The sequence below is a fragment of the Apteryx rowi genome, unplaced genomic scaffold (assembly GCF_003343035.1).
Source record: "Apteryx rowi isolate R43461 unplaced genomic scaffold, aptRow1 scaffold_114, whole genome shotgun sequence".
Classification (NCBI taxonomy): Eukaryota; Metazoa; Chordata; class Aves; order Apterygiformes; family Apterygidae; genus Apteryx; species Apteryx rowi.
In genome coordinates this window covers 2,044,036-2,064,773 of record NW_020447353.1, presented here as the reverse complement: position 1 = coordinate 2,064,773, position 20,738 = coordinate 2,044,036, and the positions used below count along the sequence as shown (strand labels likewise).

The 20,738-nt window shown below is 36.5% G+C and overlaps 1 protein-coding gene across 1 annotated transcript in view; it reads left to right on the top strand.

Annotated features, from left to right (window-relative positions):
- NBAS (neuroblastoma amplified sequence) overlaps nt 1–20,738 on the top strand; it is a gene marked incomplete at its 5' end in the record, with an annotated part of 193,399 nt that overhangs the window by 118,445 nt on the left and 54,216 nt on the right. The window contains 4 exons of the mRNA XM_026079059.1: nt 1,995–2,245; nt 4,261–4,595; nt 12,566–12,784; nt 13,810–14,012. Of these exons, the coding sequence (XP_025934844.1) occupies nt 1,995–2,245; nt 4,261–4,595; nt 12,566–12,784; nt 13,810–14,012 (1,008 nt within the window). The remainder of the gene's footprint in view (nt 1–1,994; nt 2,246–4,260; nt 4,596–12,565; nt 12,785–13,809; nt 14,013–20,738) is intronic.

Here is a 20,738-nt window from a genome sequence, read left to right as displayed (position 1 = left end):
TTTCACAACGAACGCAGCATGAATTCAGACACATCCAGCTGACTTCATAAAAGCCAGCTGAACAGAATCTCTCCTGCTTTTTCCCTCAGCTGGGATAAAAGTGGGTGTGCACCAAGGAACTCTCATCTGTAGTTTATACATTTCCCGACTGAAAATTTTATCTAAGATATGCAGAAATAAGTCAGGAAAGACTCACCTAGGGATGGTTATCAACTTGACTCTCCCCAGATCGTGTGCCACCTTAGGTGGTATCTTTTCACAAAACCAGTGAGCGCAGCTAACAGAGGCAGCGAACAGACGCAGCAGTTTGCGCAGCAGGGTGCACGAAGGTACCTTCGTTTCTGTTCCCTGTGGTGTACGCTTCCTCAAGTATGGTCGTGACACGCCGCACAGCGCGTTCCCCAGTGGCTGTTGGAGTTGCTGTGTCAGAGGCTGCGACCCAGACCGACCCTCTGACAGTAGRTGCAGCCCTACAGGTCTCAGGCTGCCAGGAGMGCTTGGGGCCTCTCCGGGAGGCCTGGGCTGGCAGCCAGCTCTCCTGCAGGAGSTGTGCTGCTGTTGGYGAGTTGTGTCGTCAGGTAAGGGAGTTACGGGAGGAGGTCAGCAGGCTGCGCAGCATCTGAGAAGCAGAGCAGGAGATAGACAGGGTGCTCTTGGAGACTGTRCAGCTTCGGGAGTCCCAACCCCCCGCAGCAGTGGAGTTGCCGGAGGGCTCTGTGCCGTGTGAAACGGTACATCATAACACCGTAGAAGAAGGCTGGAAAGTGGTCACTGCTCATGGGAGGAGAAAGGCTCCTACTCCTCCTGAAGACTTGCAGCTGCAGAACAGGTTTAGTGCCCTCCAGGATGAGGAGGAGATGGACATGGCTGCAAGGGAAGTACCTGGGACAACAGACCCTGTGCCTTGCCGGAACGCCCGGAAGAAGCAGTGGGTGATTGTTGTGGGGGACTCCCTGCTGCAGGGGAGGGAGGCATCTATCTGCCGACCTGACCTCTTGTCTAGAGAGGTTTGTGGCCTGCCAGGGGCTTGCGTGCGAGACGTCACGGAAAGACTGCCAAGGCTTGTCCATGCTTCGGACTATTACCCGCTGCTGCTCTTCCATGTGGGCGCCAATGACACCAAGGGCAAACTGGAGACCATCAAGCAGGATTTCAGAGCTCTGGGGATGGTGGTCAAGGGTCTGGGAGCCCAGGTCATCTTCTCCTCAATCCTGCCAGTGAGGGGGATGGATGAGAGGAGGAGGAGACGGACTTTCCATGTTAACGACTGGTTGCGCCGCTGGTGTTGGCAACAGGGTTTTGGTTTCTACGACCATGGGACCCTGTTTGAAGACCGATAACTGATGGCGACCTCAACCATTCTGTGATTCTGTGAGTAGAAGGCAGTCAGCCTCTACTTACATTCATGTATATATTTTTTCATATTATGACAAAAAAGGTAATGGAAGAAGCTAAACTTATGTAATAATTACATTTTTTCCAATCAATTCAAAGACTATTTTATAAAATATTTCCAAAATAACAGAAAGCGTGCTCCGTGTTGGGAATTCCCATGTTCAAGTTCAATTGGATTGCCATTTTTTGCACAAAACTGTAAAGTAGCTGTCATATAAGTATTATAGAAATAGCTCCTGTAACTGAAATATGAAACTTTAGTGAAGCTTTTTATCTGAGTTAATTACTATAATTGGACTATAAACACAAGTAACTTATTATTCTCTGCAAGGAAAAATTATGTACTGATAAGTATGCTTAGCTTTTTATTCTCTATTGCAAGATCACAAAGTACAAGAGTTCCTTAACTTAGGTCTGTGGAGAAAAACAACTATCTAAATATTTGTGAATGAATGTTTACTGCAAAAATTACTTATACAGTTGAGCTGTATTGCTTAAGCAAAGAAAAAGTATTGTCCTGTCTCCCAAGTATGCTGATAAACTTTTATATTTCATGGCATGTCCAAGCCTTTAAAATCAGTGTTCTTTCTTAAACATAGGTTATCTACAGTAGAAATAGAAGAGCGAGCACAAAGTCTTGGTCTCTTTGAGACTTTGAAAACTGATCCTGAAGCCTTATATGAGCACATGGTTAAGTATGTTTTTCCAAGTATAGAAGGTAGAGATCACCAGCGGCTGCTTTATTATTTTACACTCCTTGAAAACTGTGGTTGTTCAGAGTTTGTGAAGCATGCTGTTAAACCTGAAACTCACATCTGGCTCCTGAAAAAATTCAAAGCAGTTGCACCAGGTAGGACAGTTACTAGTTTTTTTTATTATTATTTTGTCTTTATAGCTGTATTTGTTTATTAAAATTCTTCAGTTATGTCTTAACTTGGTTATACTTTCCTTGTTTACACATGCCAGGTTTTTTTTCTTTTTTCTTTAAGCATATCAGGTGAATGCTGGTAATTCAGTAGGTTAGTCATGTTTTATAGGAATAAGTTCCTTTTCTCTCTATTATTGGAAAATTACGTTAATCTATCACAGCAAGCAAAAAAGAATATTTTTAAAAAGTATTTCTGGTAGTGATGCAGGTTAAAATTATTGACAGGGACAAAAATGAATCCTTAAAGAAAAACCACAAACATCCTAGAGCATAATTTTTAAAATAGCAAGTTGTACATTAGCTATCATAAGTGTTTTCTGTATTTTAGTTTACTTTTCAAAAGTCTTAATTATGCAATGTATCACAAACACTACATGCTTTGTCTGATAGTGTGAGCTGCTGGAAAGTATTCTGAAACTTTAAACACCATTTCCAGTTTGCTTATTACTGTCAGATAGTAGTACTATCTTGAAATCTAGCTGAATAAGTCTTCATCCAGTTTCAGAATGAAGTTAAGAAAAATCTGTACTGCATTGGAAAACATGATGTGAGCATGAATTAGCTGCTCAGTACAGAAACCTGCTGTGTATCCAGACACTAGCTTTGCTTATTGCAGAATTTAGAAAAATTGTGCATATGAAATCAGGTATTGCAGGAACAAAAAAAACAGTCGATTTCTTGGAAATGGTCATTTTTTGGAAACCTGACATGCATCAGTGCAAAGCACTTCCACCTTCCACTAAAGTCGGTATATTTTGAATACATAAAATTCTGTATGGTGTATAGCACTTGCTGAAGCTAGGTACAGGTTCTGTCAGATTAAATATCCAGAATGAGAGGATAATCTTGACCTGCTATTTTTGCCTCAATTGCCCATGCATAAAATAGGAATAGCTCTTCATTTCATGGTAATATTCTCATTTGTGTGTTAAAACATTAAAGTTCTATGGTGATTATTAAAGAAGAAAAACTATCAAGAAGTTACTTTTTGTCTTCAAAGATACTTTTAAATATTGCTCAGCAACAAAGCCCTGAACACTCTACTGTCAAAAAATAAATCTTTTGCATGGTGCACCCTTAATTAATATTCCTTCAAAGTGCAGCGCAGTTTATGGATGTTAGGCTATGGCTATAGCCCTTAAGTATATGAATGAAGATATTTGGCAAAAGATGTCAGTTGTCTTACAGACAACTGCAAAGAGAATAAAGCAGTGTTGTTGCTAGAAGTATTATGCTGAAGTCTCAGGAAAAAAATATGTTGTTGTGTTTTGAAAAGGTTAAGTGCTATTCCTTTTAGTCGATAAGCAGGCATTTAAGACTTTATATTTGCTTATATAAGGTGCTTATTATAATGAATTGACTAATTTTCAAGAGTCCTTTCCCTTTAGAAACCTAAGTGACATGACTCTCTTATTCTATAGATATCCATGTAAATGAAACTACGTCCTGTCTCTCATTGACCTTACTTAATTTATTTGTGATTAGTTTCTTGCATTTTAGTAAGTTATAGTTGTTGTATGATCAGAATACATGTTTTTAATTAATGAAGACTTATCCAAATAGGTGAGTGAGTGCACGAGGTTTTATCAGTTTTATATTAAAAAGTAATAGCATGCATGCATATATGCTCTTGTCCTTTTGTGAATCTGTTTCTTTGGCTGTGTATTAATAGGGTAAAGGTAAAATATGTTCCACAGCTTGCGAGATTTCATATGCATCAGGACAGCATAAAATCCCTCTGTTATCTACATGTACAACCCTGTCTTCATCCACAGTCTGTCAGTATGCATCACCCTAAAAAGAAGTGGAATGAGATGTTTTTTAGTTTTGCAGATATTGTTTTAGTACTGATTGTTTTACGCAGAAATGTAAAGAGACTATGAATGTATTTAACTAATAACTTTTATTTTATTTGTTCTTTCTCCTTCTGTCCATAGGTCTCAGTTACAAAAAGCTAATAGATGAAAATGAGAACCCTCTAGGAATACTGGAGCCCATCCTTACAAGTCAAAATATCTTATCTATTTCCAAACTGGCTCCCAAAATTCCTAAAAAAGATGACAGTATGCTGTCACCAAGCTCTGTTTATGCTGTCTGGTTACCAAAACTTTTCTGGAATGGTGATCACCATCTCCTTAAAAAAATACCAGAAACCATAGCTGAATGGCTACATGCGTATGATGTATGTTCAAAGTACTTTGATAGACTTGATCCAGGTGATGTTATCACTTTTCTGGATGAAATTACCTTTTCTTCAAAAGCTGTCACAAAGGTAAGCAGATATATTTGAAGAATTTCAGGCTTCAAGTAAAATGCAATTGACTATAGTGCTAAGGAGAAATTCTCTGCAATTATTACATGTTTTGAATTTGGGGGGGTTGTTAAGTTTATAAATGTGTTAGTCTACAACCTATCTTCCTCTGTCTATCTCTTCTTTCTATGGCAGTTATTATAGAAAAGATTTTTATTTGTTTTTAAAAGTAAGTTAGAGAAGGTAGCTCTGTGAAAGAGAGATTTTTATGGAACCCCGAATACTATTTTCTCGATCAGCAGAGAACAAGTTATTCTTATTTATTTATTTTACTCGTGCTAATCCTAAAAATTCGTTGTGCTCCAGGCTTCTGTTTAACCCCAAGACTTTTGCATTCTGAATAGAACATTCTGCAGAGAAGAGTTCTGGGCCAGTGCATATGGTTTCTAGGCAGTATAATAATATAAATGATAAACTCTGTCATAATTTCCATCTGGTTCAAAGCCTGTTACTGAAAGAACATGCCTTCATGGCCCTAGCACATACTACCAGATCTGCAGGGGTTTTTTTGCCCGGTGAGGGCTGCATGTAAAGATATTTTTAACTTTTTTTTATCTGTGCTTTGTTTAGTATTTTTACTACCAGGCAAAAAAGAGCATTAGAGATTTCTTAGATGTTTCCTTACTGCAAGGTCTTGAGATGTTGTCTTCACTAGCTTTGCCAGAAATAAAAAATAGATGATTAAGAGGAAGGCCAACCATTATTTTTCTTTTGTCTTTATCTTCTTTATGCTGGATTGTGCTTATTTTCCAAAGTTGCTTATTCATCCTGTTCAATGAGTTGTCATTTGTTCCATCTTTGATTCTGTTTTAGTGTTCCCAGAATATTAGAATAAATTTATTAGAACCTGTTTAACTTGTTTCTATACTAGAATTTGTTTGGTTAAAAAATTTTTTGCTCTTCCTTGAAACCCTGGGAAAATGACAACAGCTTTGTCACCTCCAAATTTATACTTTGGTCAGTCACTGCCCTTAATCACTAGTATCTACAGCTGCCTCAAAAGCCTATTCAGCAGAACTGTTGTCCCATTTATCACGTATTGATCTGTCATATCATATAAACCTACTGACAGTTTCATGCCTATCTGGAAAGACTGACACTTATGCTGAGGTCTTAGTTGTATAACTTGATCCTGGACTGAGATAGCCAGGGGATGACTCTGCTCTAATGAGAAAGAAATACTGGCTTCATTTCATGTATGGCCGCTGGTAGCAGCCACTTGAAACTCTTCCTGTTTATGTACCTCAGGCATTTCAAGAATATTTCTCACTTACTCCTGATGACTTGATGGAGGGAGAGGATGGCTAGACTCCACTGCATATGTGTTTTGAAGCTTGTTTGATTTGTTTCTATTTGGGATTCTAATACTGCTTCTCTAGTCTCTTACAATGAGTAGGAGTAAAAGGGGGAGCTATTGATGGCAAGGGTGTTGTGCTAGTGTCCAGGAAGAACTTTGCGGCAGAAATCTGCCAGCGTTTTGGCCAGAACCCAGAGTCATAAAACAAACTCCAGAAATGTCTGAAGTCAGTGGTCCAGTCAGCTGATTTTGTGTATACCCTTCACTGAGTTTGGGAATGAAACAACTGTTTAGCCAGCTTGTCTTGCCTTGGAATCCAATTAGTAATTTTCAGGTGGAAGTAGACAATGAAAATATATTGTTGTAGTTCCTGAAGACTCTTATTTCTCAGAGGTCTCTTTCCTCTAGCTTTGAGCTACAAAATTTTATTGTTTTGAATCAATGCTAGTCATATGATCACCTCTTGCATCTACTCTTTTATCTTCACTTCTCTATTTTATTGCTTTCCTCCCATCACAGTTTTATGGCCAGGAACTGTTAGTATACTAGTTTCACGTTTCTGTAACAGATATACAATTCCGTAATTCCGTATTGGTATTCAGTATAGATGGAGGACTGCAAAACACATGGTGATTACCATGAAGCTCCTTTTGGTCAGGGAGAGTAAAGAAACAATTGAGAAAAGTCTGAAATAATGAGGGATAATGGGAAGCAGGCTAAGTAGGTAGCTTAGGGCAGGTATTCTGGTGTGTTAAAGCAACGTAGGTTACGTTAGCTAAGCTTCTAGGGTACCATTGCTTTTTTAACCATGAGGGAATTCGGGAAGCTGACATCATCAGAATAGCTTCAGTGTATCAGTAGTAATAAGAAGAGGCAGGTAACAGTCTAGATTCTGCCACCCAAAACAACAGGAAGCTGCCTTCTGCTTGAATATCAGTTGATGTGACGGAGAACCTGGAAACAGAATGCTTAATTGTATGAAAGGGAATTGAGGCACAGGGTTTTAATGCTCACTTTCTCCTCACCAAAAATGAGAAGCTGCAAAGAACAGGAACATGCTGGGCTCTGACTGAATGGGCCCTCTTCTTCACCTACCCCTTTCCACTTGCATTATTATTATTATTATTATTATTAGCTCATGTTTTAGCATTTGAAGCTCCCATTTATGTGTAATGTCACAATTATTATAGTATGAAGCATAGATTGAAAAAAAATTCAAGATTGGGAAAGAAGAGAGGGCCATCTGTAGGTCTGATTTATTACAGAATCTTTCTTACAGTCACATACAGAAATAGGTTGTATTTCTATGTTGTGTGGGGATGCTGTAGCTGCTATTTCATCATAGCTCCTTCTGCATTGCTGGTAAATCAACATCTGAGAGGAAAGTGGTAGCAGCAAAAACTGAAGGATAATTAACTTTGAGGAGAGAAGATTTATGGTGAGTTGAGAGAGCAGTGACTGAATGGAAAGGTGGATGAATGAGCAATGCAAAGCAGGCAGAGGAGTTGAGAGAACGTCTGAACTGGAGAAATGGAACCCACTGGCGCTGGCGAGAGGGCGACTAACGTTCCTCATACAAAGGAGGACTAATGTGTAGGTTTGGTGCACATGTGATTTCACGTAAGAACTCAGGTTCTTTTCTCCCATGTTTATTGCAGTCAGTAGAAATCAGTTACTACCTGGCAGAAGAGAATCCTTTCCCCAACCTTAAGAGTTAAGAGAAAAGGTGACATTGGGTGGTGGAAACTGTGGAAGAACTGTGTGAGCAGAGATATACCTGTGGTGGGAATTTAAAAATCACAGAGCACAAAGGAACACTATTAATGTAATGAGACAGATCAGGCTGCTTCCTAAAACTTACAATTTTTTGAACTACAGCATATCTGTAGGAAATACTCTTTAATTCTGGGGGATTTAAGTGTGACTCTGAGTCTAGTGTAATCATTGATTGTTTTAGTGGCTAATTTTTCACTGTTTATTTTTTAAAATATCTTTTTGCTAATGTGAATTTATCTAGTTGGAAATTACAGCTACTGGACTTTTTGTCTGCTATACTCAAGAGGTAGTTATCAAAGTTTGATTTCACACTCAGGCATTTAGCAGAAGCCACTTAAACTTTATTTTAATAAACTGAATGGACTGACCTCTCGAAGTCGTCTTCTGTTTCTGCGGTTCTTTCGTGCCCCCCCCCCCCCGGTCTTTCATTATTTTCATAACTCTTCTTTTGATCTGGTTATCAGCATCTGTCTCTAATTGCATCAATCTCTGCTTTCTCCAGTGTTCCAGTTGTGTCTGTGATAAACAAAACAGGTGGTAAGTTCTTTACTCTCCTCACAGACTGAAAAACTGCATTGATCCTTTGACCACCGCAGCTTAGTAAAAGTAAATAGAGGGTTCTTGCTTGTGGTATATCTACTCTGAAATGCTCTTATTTCTGAATTGTTCTTCACATTTTTCTGACTAAATGATATCCCTGCTTAGTGGTAAGCATAGACTGCTTGAATATATGAAAAGTAGAGATTTTTCCCATTTGGGATATTTTAATCATTCAGTAGAGCTATTGCTAATATTTATGCATGTATTTTTGAACCTGTCATCTTTTCTGGCAGCTGTATTTGCTTTTAAATACTGCTTACTTCATAAAGCTCTAATTATAGTAATGATCATACCAACATTTTTGATCTTTTTGATGGTTTTCTGTTTGTTCTCCTTTGTGACCTGTGTGGAGTGCTTTAGGTAATTTGGGTTTTTTTAATCTTGTTGATGACATTGCTTTGTTGGTTGTGCTAAGTAGCCTGTTATGTCTTCAAAGAACCATCTGTTTCAGAGCTCATAGGTCATTGCCCTAATCTTTGTTGAGAAACATGATCTTAAAAAAAAAAAAAAAAGAGAGAGAGAGATAAATACCACAGTGATTTAAAACAAAACCCAAAACCCCCAACAAACTGAAAATAATTGTTCTTTTCTCACTGCATTTTTGTTATGGAGGACACATTACAAATGAGGATGGGCACAATATGTTAATTAGTAAGAGAAGACTACAGCTGCAAGAGTAGAATAAAAAGCAGTGGTATAATCAGACGGGTCTTCTACAGAGAGAAAGGAATGTTCCTTAAAAATTGCAGGCTATTCTTCATAGCCTTTTCTAGTCTCAGCCACATCCATTCAAACTATAGCTGATGATATTCTTTTAATTTAAAATTCCATTCCTTATTACTTCTCTCTCAACTTTTGGTGCAAAGGAAGAACTCTGCCTTCAGCTTGATGTTTTTAATTGAAACATTGACTCCTATTGCCTCTGAGTTGGTAATGCCTTTTTGACTATTTTCTTCTTTCTTAAGTTGGGATACGATGTCCACATTCTGACCGCATACCAAATGAGTGTGTTGTGAGATCCCGTTATGATTCTGGATACTACCTTGTGTTATTTTCTCTTTCAGTTTTAATGACTTTTAATACCCTTTTTAATAATTGTGTAAGAAGCTGCATTTAAAAGGAGCTCCAAGTAATGTTCAGTTTCTCGTGGCTTGCTCATCAACTTCTTGACACCATGTAAAATGCCAAGGAAAAAGACAGTGCATAGCATTGCCTGAACATGTACAAGAATTTGGTAATAATGCTCTTGTAAAGCACAACTAGATTCAAATATTGGCTTTTGAATTACTCTGCTTCTTTTATCACTTGCGTGCTCAAGTTCATTCAGATTGTCTTGTATGACATTCTGTTCTTCATGGGTATTGAAAGTACCTCTTTTTCTGAGATCAGTGCACTTTTAGGCATTTCCTTACCTTGCCATTAATATGGTTATTTTAATTAAAATTGTTTCAAGAGTTCATTATAGGAAGCTTCACTAATGTCTTTCCTTTAACTGGTTCCTTACGTAGGTTAGAACTTTTACATCAATCTCCATATGAATGCAAAATAATGAAATAATAATAGTATAGGAATTGGGAAATATGCTTTATTACTCCATATCAGTTTAAGCTACTTCTAAATTAACTAATGTAATTTGTTTTTAGTTCTAGTACATCTGGTTGGCTTGTGCCTACAAAACATTTGTGTGGTGGAAAATACAAAGCTGGGATCTGGTGGCAGAAAAGGGAACTGAACCTATTTTGCTGGCATCCTAGGTTCCTGTTGCATAAAAAAGGGAGCTGTTTGCTCCATCTCAAAGTTGCATGTTAATCACTGGCAATAAGAGTGGCAGTGTCAGGGTCTTCATTTGCAAGTGAATGTTACTTGTACAATCCTTTCTTAATGCTTACATCTTCTGAAGGAAATGACCTTTTGAGATGAGTTCTTATCCTGAGGAGTGAAATCTGTTGAGCTAGAATTGTATGTGATGTTACTTGATTTGAAATCAAAACAGATTTTTAGGGTTTTTTCATTACATATTATAGCCTATAGAATTAAAAGTCTCTTTAAACTGTAAAATCTTCTTAAAAAGAAAACTTCAGTCTTCCACAGGCAAACAAGGATCAAACTAGCCCCTAAAGCTATTTGTTATTACTGAGTTTGACACCAAATTTCATTACTGAAGCTGACTAGAAATATGGAGGATAGCCATTCATGTTTTGGAATGAAATAATCAGAAAATGATATGTTGGTAGAGCTTCATTTTATCATTACACAAATATGAATGCAAAAATAAAAGTAGTGTATTTAATTTGTATATGCTTATGGCACTGTGACTTCTAAATATGCAGCATATTCACACATTTCTGTAGGATATAAGTTAGATGGAACATTTCTATTGTTTGCTTTTTCCATCCCTTTTAATTGCTTTTTGAACATTAGAATGTACACTAGAATGAGAAAGAAACAAAATATGTAACTGGTTTCGTCTTTTATGTTATTAGGTTTACAAAATCCATCTGTGGTCATCATAATTTCTTGTATTATCAAGATTGCACCTTTTCCCTGCTTATAGTAAAACCTGATACTGAGATCTTGTTCTCAAGTAACAAAATCGTACTTAATTGCTTTTGGTGGGAATGGAACTTAGTTGATTTTGGAACTGAATGATAAAATGCTCTTACTATTTACTCTGTAAATGCTGACAATATTTCATAGCTCTTGCAATAATTCTCCCCCTCCTCTTCCCCCCACCCCCCCGACAATGTCCAATAGATCATTACTGTGGTTCAGATCAACAGCACTAAAAWACTGGAGTAATCAGTTTCACTCATGTACCGTCTTTTTAGAAAAAAATAACCATAAATGCTTTAAAACTTTTTATTAACTATTTTTTATCAAGTTTTCTGTGGCTTTACAGATAGGTAGTCTGATTCATGACATAAATATCAATTTGACTTTCTTATAAAGAATGCTATTGTAGTCTTAATTCTCCTCTTTCTGTGGTAATTGTCAGAAAGTATATTTAAAGTAAGTATATTGTCAGTAAGCATCCTTAAAACTGGAAGTAAAGTTTTAAATTAACAAATTATACATGAGGTTTTAAAGTCATCAGACTTTGTTTTGGACTCCTAGTTGAAGTAATGTCTTTCCTGACTTAACAGCACAGCAGTTTGCTACAAATACCATCTGTATAAAAAGTGTTTCCACCTATATCCCTTTCCAAACACTCTAAATTGCTTTTCTTCAGTACTCTTGGGTTTTGGAAGCTTGAAGATCTGTAATTATTGCCTAATGCCATTCGGAAGCACTAGATTCCATTCTTGAGCACAAGAGTGACCCTTCATGCTAGTTGGAGGGTTAAGAGGAAACTTCATTCAGAGGGTGTACAGTTCTGTATCTGGAAATTCAGACTCTATGATAAGCTTAGTGGAAAAAGTGGAATTTCTTGTTTCAGTCTAATGGCTGGATACTTCTAGTTGTGAAGGTCGACATCATTTACTAGTGGTGTTTTGTATAATTTGTGCTTCAAATAGRATGAGCTGAAAGGAATTTGTATGGCTGTTATAAGCACTATTTTGTAGCCTGCAGCTTTATAAAATGATGAGTAACTGGAATCATATGCTTCTGTTTGGAGATTGACAAAAGCTTGAAAAAAGCTGTGAAATCTTCATTGCTGTAGTAGCATTATGTGTAGGTTGCCTGTACTGGCATCCCACTTGGAAAGTAAGAGTAGTTGCAGTAAATGTACAAGTGGCCCAAGATAAGTACATGCAAATTTAGACCTCGTACTGTTTGTTGGGTTTGGGGTTATTTTTGTTTGTTTGATTATTTGTTTTTTACTGTGGTTATAGTCTTATGGATAAATTGTAAACAGTGATCTGAACCTAACAAAATTAGCCTTAAGTTAATTTTCACATTTTGGGACTTCCAGTTCATCTTCCAGAATGATCTCCAGACATCTCTCAATGCAGAACTAAAAAATACAGATTGTAAGATGACGGTCTAGAAAAGCAATGAAAATTATTATGGAAAATAAGTTTTATAGGTTTTATTATGAGCCAGAATCAACATCAATAAAAGATAAAGGACAAAAGGCAAAAATATGTATGGAAAACTGATGCTTTTTAAAATATCAGACTTTCTTTCATATGATATTTAAATTAATTTTATGCTGTACTGTAATATGATGGAACCATGTAACCTTTAGGCACTGCTGTAATACAAATGATATCGTATAAATAATGATAATGGTTAAATATTCTTTAATCTTTTTCAGCTGCCAGTTGAAGCTAGGATAGAAGTGACTGTGAAGGCTATTGAAGCAGTCAAACATCYTTCTGAGAAATCAAGAAAAAAACCTTCTGAAAATGACATGGAAGATGCTGAAAATGCATCTGTGGCCTATGAAGAAAGTCTGAATCACTTGCAGCAATCTCTTGCTCATCTGGAAACGCTCAGTCATAGTTTTATCACTTACTTGAAAAACAGCAAACAGGTAATGATAAATTACATTCACATATCTGTTTAAGTATTTTACAACAGTATCCTGGGTGTCCCTTTCCCTTGGAAACTTCAGTTCCAAGTTTCTGCATGTTTCATTAGAGATTTGATAAAATTTATGAAACTTTAGTGTTCTGTCTTTAGAGATTCACTTGGCTTTGTTACACATTCTGACTTTAACTATTAACATGTTCAAAATCTTTTACTTCTAAAGATTTAGTCAAAAAAGATTCCTTATTTTTACTGTCACTGGACAAATTGCTGCAAGAAAAGCTTAGCCGAAAGCTCTTGCATAGAAGTTTTTAGAGTCTGTAGTGATATACAATAAAAATAAATATACAAAAAAAAAAAGTAAATAAATCTGTGAGTAGTGTACTGGAAAGTTTTATTGAACTATGTTGATGTTACCTGAACAGTCCCAGAGGAATAGAGACTAATTAATTCATTGAGTAGCTACTACTATTGAATGAAGGTATAATTTTTTCAAGGAAGTATTATTTTCTCCTTTTGTTTTTAAACAAATTAACAGTTTCGAGGAGTTCAGATAGTATTAAAATGGTTCAGATTTTATTATAGCCTCCAATTTTGCACAATTTAACAAGATATTTTGCAAAGCTTCTGCAAATGCAGCTTTGTTAGCCATGAATAGTAGTGTTTGTATGACTAACTTTTGGATTATAAAGCACACTTAAGAAAGTAGAAGGCTGTTGCAGAAAAATTCTTACATAAATCAGAAGTTTCCTTAAGAATATTATGTGTTATTACAAAAACCTGATTACTAATCACATGCTTGTTTTGAGTGTTACYGTAAGTAGTAATGATAGAAATCAAACTTTTGTCATATTTCATTAATGTTTTATAGTTTTATTTTTGTTGACCTGGTCTTTGAAAATTCACTTCCGTCAGTCTTTCCTGTTTCCTAGTAACATGTTAAGTCTTGGTGGGATTAAAGACACTGAACAATATCTACCTATAAATAAAAAGTATCCTGACTCATGTTCAAAACCTGTCTATTCACAGGATATACTACAGAAGTATGGCTATTTATATGATTTGTCAAGGTCGGAGAGAGAAAAAATCCATGACCAGGCAGTAGCTATGTGTATAGATGGTCAGCCTCTGGACATGATACAACAGTTGTTAGAAGTGGCTGTTGGAGATCTAGGTCTTTCTCCCAAGGATATTGTCCAATGTGCTATTAAAGAAATTGTATGCGCATTAAGGTAAGTGTGCCATAATTAGGCCCAAGAATCTTTCTTTGTTTTTATAGTAGGTACTTGTTCTCTGTTTTGAATCTCTGGATTTTGCAAAAAAATTGGGGAATCACAGAAAAGGAGTTCTTGGACTATTTGTGCTCCTGCTGACCTATAATTTCATACTCAGAGATGACTGTTGTAGTTTTCTGAGTTCAGGAAGTCTATGCGGTCTGAACAAAACAAGCCACAGAACTCTGTTCACTGGGCAGTGCTTTTAGTTAAAAACCTTGGCTTTAGGCTTTACAATATGATTGTTACATGTGTGTGTGCGCGCACTTGTGAATTTTTGGAGTGTTTACATGTAATTGCACATAATTCTTCCCTCTAAAACAGAGGGTCAAAAGATATGGCTGTTGGGTAGGAACAGGCAGTGAGCAGGAAAAGAGATCATGCAAATATTTTGGGCAATAGATGTCTAGCAGCAACAAATCCTGCAGGAGGAAGTACAGCTTGCACCTTTGAAATGCAAAGCAGCCTGAAATACAGCTGATGCTGAGCATCTTAAAATCTCATTGACAGTTTGAAAGAGCTGAGCGTAGACTGTCAGGTCAATTGTGTTAACTCCAATACAATGATCTTTGAACTGAATTGATTGTATTTCTTATAGTATTGCTTAGGAATTTAAATTTTAACACTTGGCAGAAGCAGTCTAAAACCACTGTAATCATGGTGAATTTCTTCAGTAGTGTCAGTTCGAGTCCCTGGCAAGGAAGGAGGGAAGATTCCTGCTTTGAGTAGTATGTTGGCTGTTTTGGTTATCAGCAGCATATGTATTTATTGACCTTTAGCCCAGAAAGAACATGGCTTAGATTCACAAATTTGAGGATGAAAACATTTTAGAGTGTCTGGTATTTGGGAGAATATAGTGATCTCTGGGAATATAGAACCATTACAAATACCTAAATAAATAGGTTTATGGACACAACTGAGAGAAAACAAGCATGCTCTTTGATAAGCTTTTCTGTGAGATAAGTTTCTTTTCCTTCATTGTGTTTAATGATCAGTTGTAGCCCAGCTTGCCACTCATAATAGCTGCTCTTAAGATTTGGTAAGCAGTTTTACAGCTTTTGTAGCTGTGGTGATTACAAGATTCCTTTGCCACATAGGTATGAAACTTTAGCATGTCCTTCGAGGTCCAGCCTTTTTCTTGCCTTTTATGTAACACAGTGAAGAAACTTAAGATATTCATGAGGATAATGAAATGGTAGGGGTTGTGGTTTGGGAGTTCAAWTGACAGTCCTTGAGGCTAGTGTACATTGATAGTGATATGTTGAGATTGAAGGAGTCTGTGAAGATGCTGCTGTTCTTTAACAAGCTTTGGGATATGTGGAAGTTCCTGAATATTTGTAGTTGTATAACTTGTCCTCTTTGCTACCGAGGAATTAGCTGTGTTCTCATCCATGCCTCAGTGTGATTGAACAAGGGAGTGGCCAAGTCTTGACGTTCCCTGTTATAACAGCTTGGCCAGAGAACATGTCCAGGCCATGTGGCTCTTATGGTTGGACTAGAGCTGAGCTGTGATATTTTTAAGACAACAAGCAGAGAATGAAGCTCAGGAATTTTACATCACTGCTAGTATTTTTGTTCCCAGGAGGAAGACTCCAAGTTCTTTTGCCATCATTGTTGACAGATTATCAATGAGCTGTTAAGAATCCTTTTGTCTGTGGTGTTCTTTCTCCTTCAGAACAGCATAAAAATGTTCACTTTTGGTTTTCGTTCTGCTGTCAGTTGAAATTAATTCAGCTGAAATTAGTTCAGCAGAGATTTTATTTGTTTTTATTTATTTATTTATTTTTATCTGAGGCAACTCCCTTGGWTTTGATGTTGCATTGTTACCTATTCCCTTTTCCTGGCCTGTGATGCACTGAATATCCCAAATAGGACCCCATCAGATCTGTGACCATAGAAATGTTTGAGTTTTTTGTTTCTTTCTTTCTTTCTTTTTGGAAGGGGGGAAGGCAGGAGGAAGGAGATGGACTATTTGTTATCATTGATGAGAAATGAACAGATATTTCTCACTTAATTTAGTTATTCAAAACTCTTCTGAAGAGACAAGAGCAACAAGTGTTACACTATTATATGGCTATTAGACTCTGTTTCACTTTTAAGACCAGTTTAGAAACACAGAACTTTGAGAATTTCTCTGGTTCTTCTGCATGCAGAAAAAACATTGTTAGTAGGATGACATGAATGCACAAACCAGAAATACAGAAGCAATTCTAGAACGGAATTGTCTACGTGTGTACCTGTGCTTCAGCATTTATGTGTATATTACAGCAGAGCGAAGTGCCACAGGTGAAGAGAAGAAAGTATTTCAAAATATTTGCAGCCTCCTTTGGCAGGAATTGATTTTTCCTGTCAACTCAGTTCAAGAGTTTTCATGGAATCTCAGATGATAATAGAGCTTTTACATAGCAACATGTGTAACATTGTCTTTCTTGACTGAGTTTGTCCATCTGGAGAACAATAATTTGGCTTTAGATGATCATTATCCTGCTGTTCATGGCTGGAATACAGCAGTGCAATACATCTTGATATGAAGCTCACACCATCCTGTTAATTCAACTATAGTGAGTCTCRTTAACAGGACTATGACAAACCTATCAAAATTCTCCTTTCCACTCTGCTTCTTATCCCATTTTTCTGTGAATTGAATTATTAGTTTTTTATATGCATCTCAAGGCTAGGGGCCGGAAAGTTCATTTAAAGTTCTCAGGCAAAGACCATGATCAATAACTCCTGTGCAGCACTTTACTGAAAGAAGGGAAAACATCTCTCTCCAGTGGATGTAACGGGAGGGGCAAAGGAAGGGGAATTAGTCGGAGGCTTCTGTTATACTCAGAAATTCGCCACTTTTCATTTGGCATGTGATGTGCATTCCTCTGACTGGTGTTTTTCCTTATAAATACGTACTGATGTACCAACACAAGATGTTGTAAAACAATATGCCCTACTTCATTTACTTCCCTGTCTGGAAGAGGGTGAGAGGAAAGTCTTGGGGTAGATAATATTTACATTACTTAATGAGCTATTGAAAAGCTGTCTAATGGAATAGTAAAGAGTATGAAGAATAGTAAAGAACATGAATCTAGCATAAAATAGAATAGAAAATACTTGATGTCATATCCTCCCTATTATGAAATTCAGTGAGGGGTTAATATTATAAAGTAACTTCACTCTTTTTTTAAAAAAAAAAAAAAGTAAAGTAAATGTTTGAAAGAAAGGTTGTTGCTTGGCATCGCTTAAGCCTGCTGGCATTGATATCATCAGTATGAATGAAATTGGATGTGTCTCTGTGCTGCACCGAGATGTTAGCATTCAATCTAGAGCATAGCAGAAATCAAAACATACTAACCAAAGTGTTCTGTGTAACACTTCCATTTCTGCATTCATGGAAAAATATATAATAAAAAGTCTTGCCTGTGTGCCTGGAATGCTGAACTACTATTCAATGAAAGTGTAACATTTCAAAGGAAAACTCAAAGGTTTATTTATTGGAGCTTGGATATATTATACAATGTGGTTATTTTACAATAGTTTTGAATACTTTTGAAAGGTTTTGTTGTTGTTGTTGTTGTTGTGGGGTTTTTTTGGTGAGGATTAACATTTTTAAAGTAGTAGCCGTAGGGGTATACCTCCATTTAACTGGAGTTTCCTTGGATTTTCGTTGTGTATGTTGACAGGGAATTTAATTAAGATACTGTAACCCTAAATGAAACAGGCCTGTATGAATGTGAAAACTTAGGTTATCCTCAGTGATTTACCTGAAAGTTAAACACAGATCCTAGCAACACCATAATTCAAAATGTGCGTCCCTTGTTTCAGTTTCATAATTACAACACCCGCCTTCAAATACGGTAAAATGTCTCTTGTTGTTAATTATATACTGACTCTTACAGAAGAAGATTCCAGATAGTATTGCCTTTGTAAAAGATTATTTAAATTTCTTCTTGGCTTCATATTTTCAATAGCATAGTTTCAAAGCTTGAAAACTCTCAGACATTCTCGGAAACAGCGTTGAATGGAAAATACAGTTATTTGCCTAATTGTAGGTGCCTATATTCAAAAGCAGTATTGTCCAGCTTTGTTAACTGTTTTTGTCTTCCTTGGCGCTCTTGTTCTGGTGCGCAAAATTCAAAGTGGAAGCTCTTGCACTGGTGTGTAGGGAATCTCCCCAGCAGAGCCTGTCTGCCTGCTTCGTACAAAAGCTATATTCGGTAGCTTCTTGAGTTTCCTTATGGAAACGGCTGCTATCGATAGAATTCAGTTGTCTCTTCAGTAGAAAATTGGAACTTTTGAAGAATAAAAGATTTTGGTAACATTAGTAGCCTGATTAGAGTTACACAAGTTTCATTTTCTCCTAAGATCACTTACATGATTATACTGGAGACTTTCCATGATGTGTAAAATTACTTTTAGGAACATTCATGGGTGRTAAAGAAGAGTTTGGATCCTACATGAGGGTTTCCTACCTAGGAGTYGAGGTAGTCAGAGAAGACAGTTTTATCTGTTCAAGATATTATGGTCTTCATTTACAGCTCCTGCGTTTCTTATCTTATGTATACAGATGGATATAGTGTTTCACGAAATTATGGAAGTACTCACCTGGTGGTGGGCAAGAAAGGTTTGGTGAAATTCTGAATTCTTGTTTAATGACCTCTATTTGGAGAAGGAGGTAGAACCAGTTATACAGTATTAATTTTTAAGGAGCTAACTTAAAAAGAAAATTAAAACAGCAGGTTTTTCACTGTCCCATCTCATTTGAGCAGGGTTCATACAGGGTAGTTTAGCAACTTAGAAATTATGTAATTTCATAATATTTCTGATGGAAATGACTGACATTATGACTTTTTCCTCAGCTTGCTATGATAATACGAACAATATAAGATTTTCCTGTTTCCTGATATTCGGAGGAAACTCAAAAAGAGGAAAATAAGTCTGGAGAAATAAGAGGATATCAAGCATTTTCAATGAATAGCATAATTAAGTTAAAAGACTTGGATGAATTTAATTTATTGTCCCTTCAAGCGTTCTTTGTAGTTCTTTGCTGTGGTTGAGGAACATCTTGTTTAAAAATGCATCACTTTTTCTGAAGCTGAACTGAAATCAAAATAAGCCTTTATCAGTGTAATTACACCATACTCATACCTAGGAATTTAGAGGTGAACACTGAGTCCTGTTCTGCTGTTTTTAACATGCATAAAACAGCATATAATCTGTGTGAAAGAATTCTTCATTAATTTATTTCTGTTAGTAGCTGTTTATTTTTCATCATTAATTATTAAGAAAAGAACAAGGCAACAATCTTTATGGAAACTTGACACAAGAGAATTTGTCGCGTGAACTGTAATCTCTTTTTAGTTTGCCTAACCATTCTTAGGCAGTATAGGCAATGTCAAGTTTTAAAAAAAAATTGGTAGCTTTCAGCTGTACATTAATTTCAGGAAATAGCATTGTTTCATTTCAATTAGTAGATTTCATTTCTAGTTTATTTTAAAATATTTTCTTGTTCTGGATAACTGGTTTACCCCTTAGGTTCACTTTTTTTTTTCTTTTATTCTTTTTTTTTCCCCTCCTTGTTGGTAGAATAATGCTTGTCTGTCTGTAGCACCTTCCATATGACAAACTCAAATCTTTCTGTAAAAGTTAATAAATTCACTGTACTCCAGAACTGGCTTCATAGATGGATTACCTGAAACAGAGTGGTTTCCATTTTCAGAAATGACCATTAACTTTTGGATGTATATTTCTTTGAGATGAGTGGAGGTTTTGTTTTGTTTTTGTTTTTGTTTGTTTGTTTGTTTTTTTAATGTGCCCAAAGCCTCATTGCTGTAGGAGCTAAAGACTTTCATTTCTAATTGAAGATACTAAGGGCTTTTGAAAAGCAAGTCCTAGCATTACTCAGAATCATTGTCCAAACCTAAAGAAACCCAAAATCTAAGGTTTGCTGGTCATTTTCTTTTGATACTGAAATGTATTTATGTACAATAAAGATAATTTGGAGTGAGCAGAGCTAATAAGTTCTCCATTTCTGTGGTCCGTGTCCTGTGCCCCAACTACAGTCTTATTTCCTTTCTATTTCAGACAACCATCATCCTCTGGTTAGCATGCAAGGTTTATAGATATTCTTCTAGTTCTCTTATACAATACAATATTAATGTCTTTAATTGATGACTTTTTATTACAAATTTATATGAAAAAACACAAAAAGCCTAATGATAGAGGAAAATTAAAGTTGGCCTATAGACAACCCTTTATCAAAGTGGCTTGTATTTGTCTTTGCTCTTGGAACCTTTCTTAAGTTTTCTTAGCTTCCTTGCATTTTTTAAATCTTTTTTTAAATCTAAAATCATCTCCCTATGAATGTAGTTGCTTGGTAAAATAGTTACTTTAATAATGTTAGTTTTTTTACAATTTCCACACTTCCACACTACTGGTGTCATCTACATGTGGAGTCCAGGCTGCTTTTCCCTGAACCACTGGAAACTGGCCAGTGCTTAAGGTGGGATGTTAAGGGAGCCAGTTCTCCCCAGGGCTGAGATGGTCATCTCCAGTGCCTGACAGTTGTCTTTTTCCTATGATTAGGGTCATTCTGATAACTAGATGCAGTAAAGAATGTCTTCTCGCTCTCGCTGTTGCTCGCTTTTGCTCGCTCGCTCTCTCCCTCTTTTTTTTTTTTTTTTTTTTTTTTTT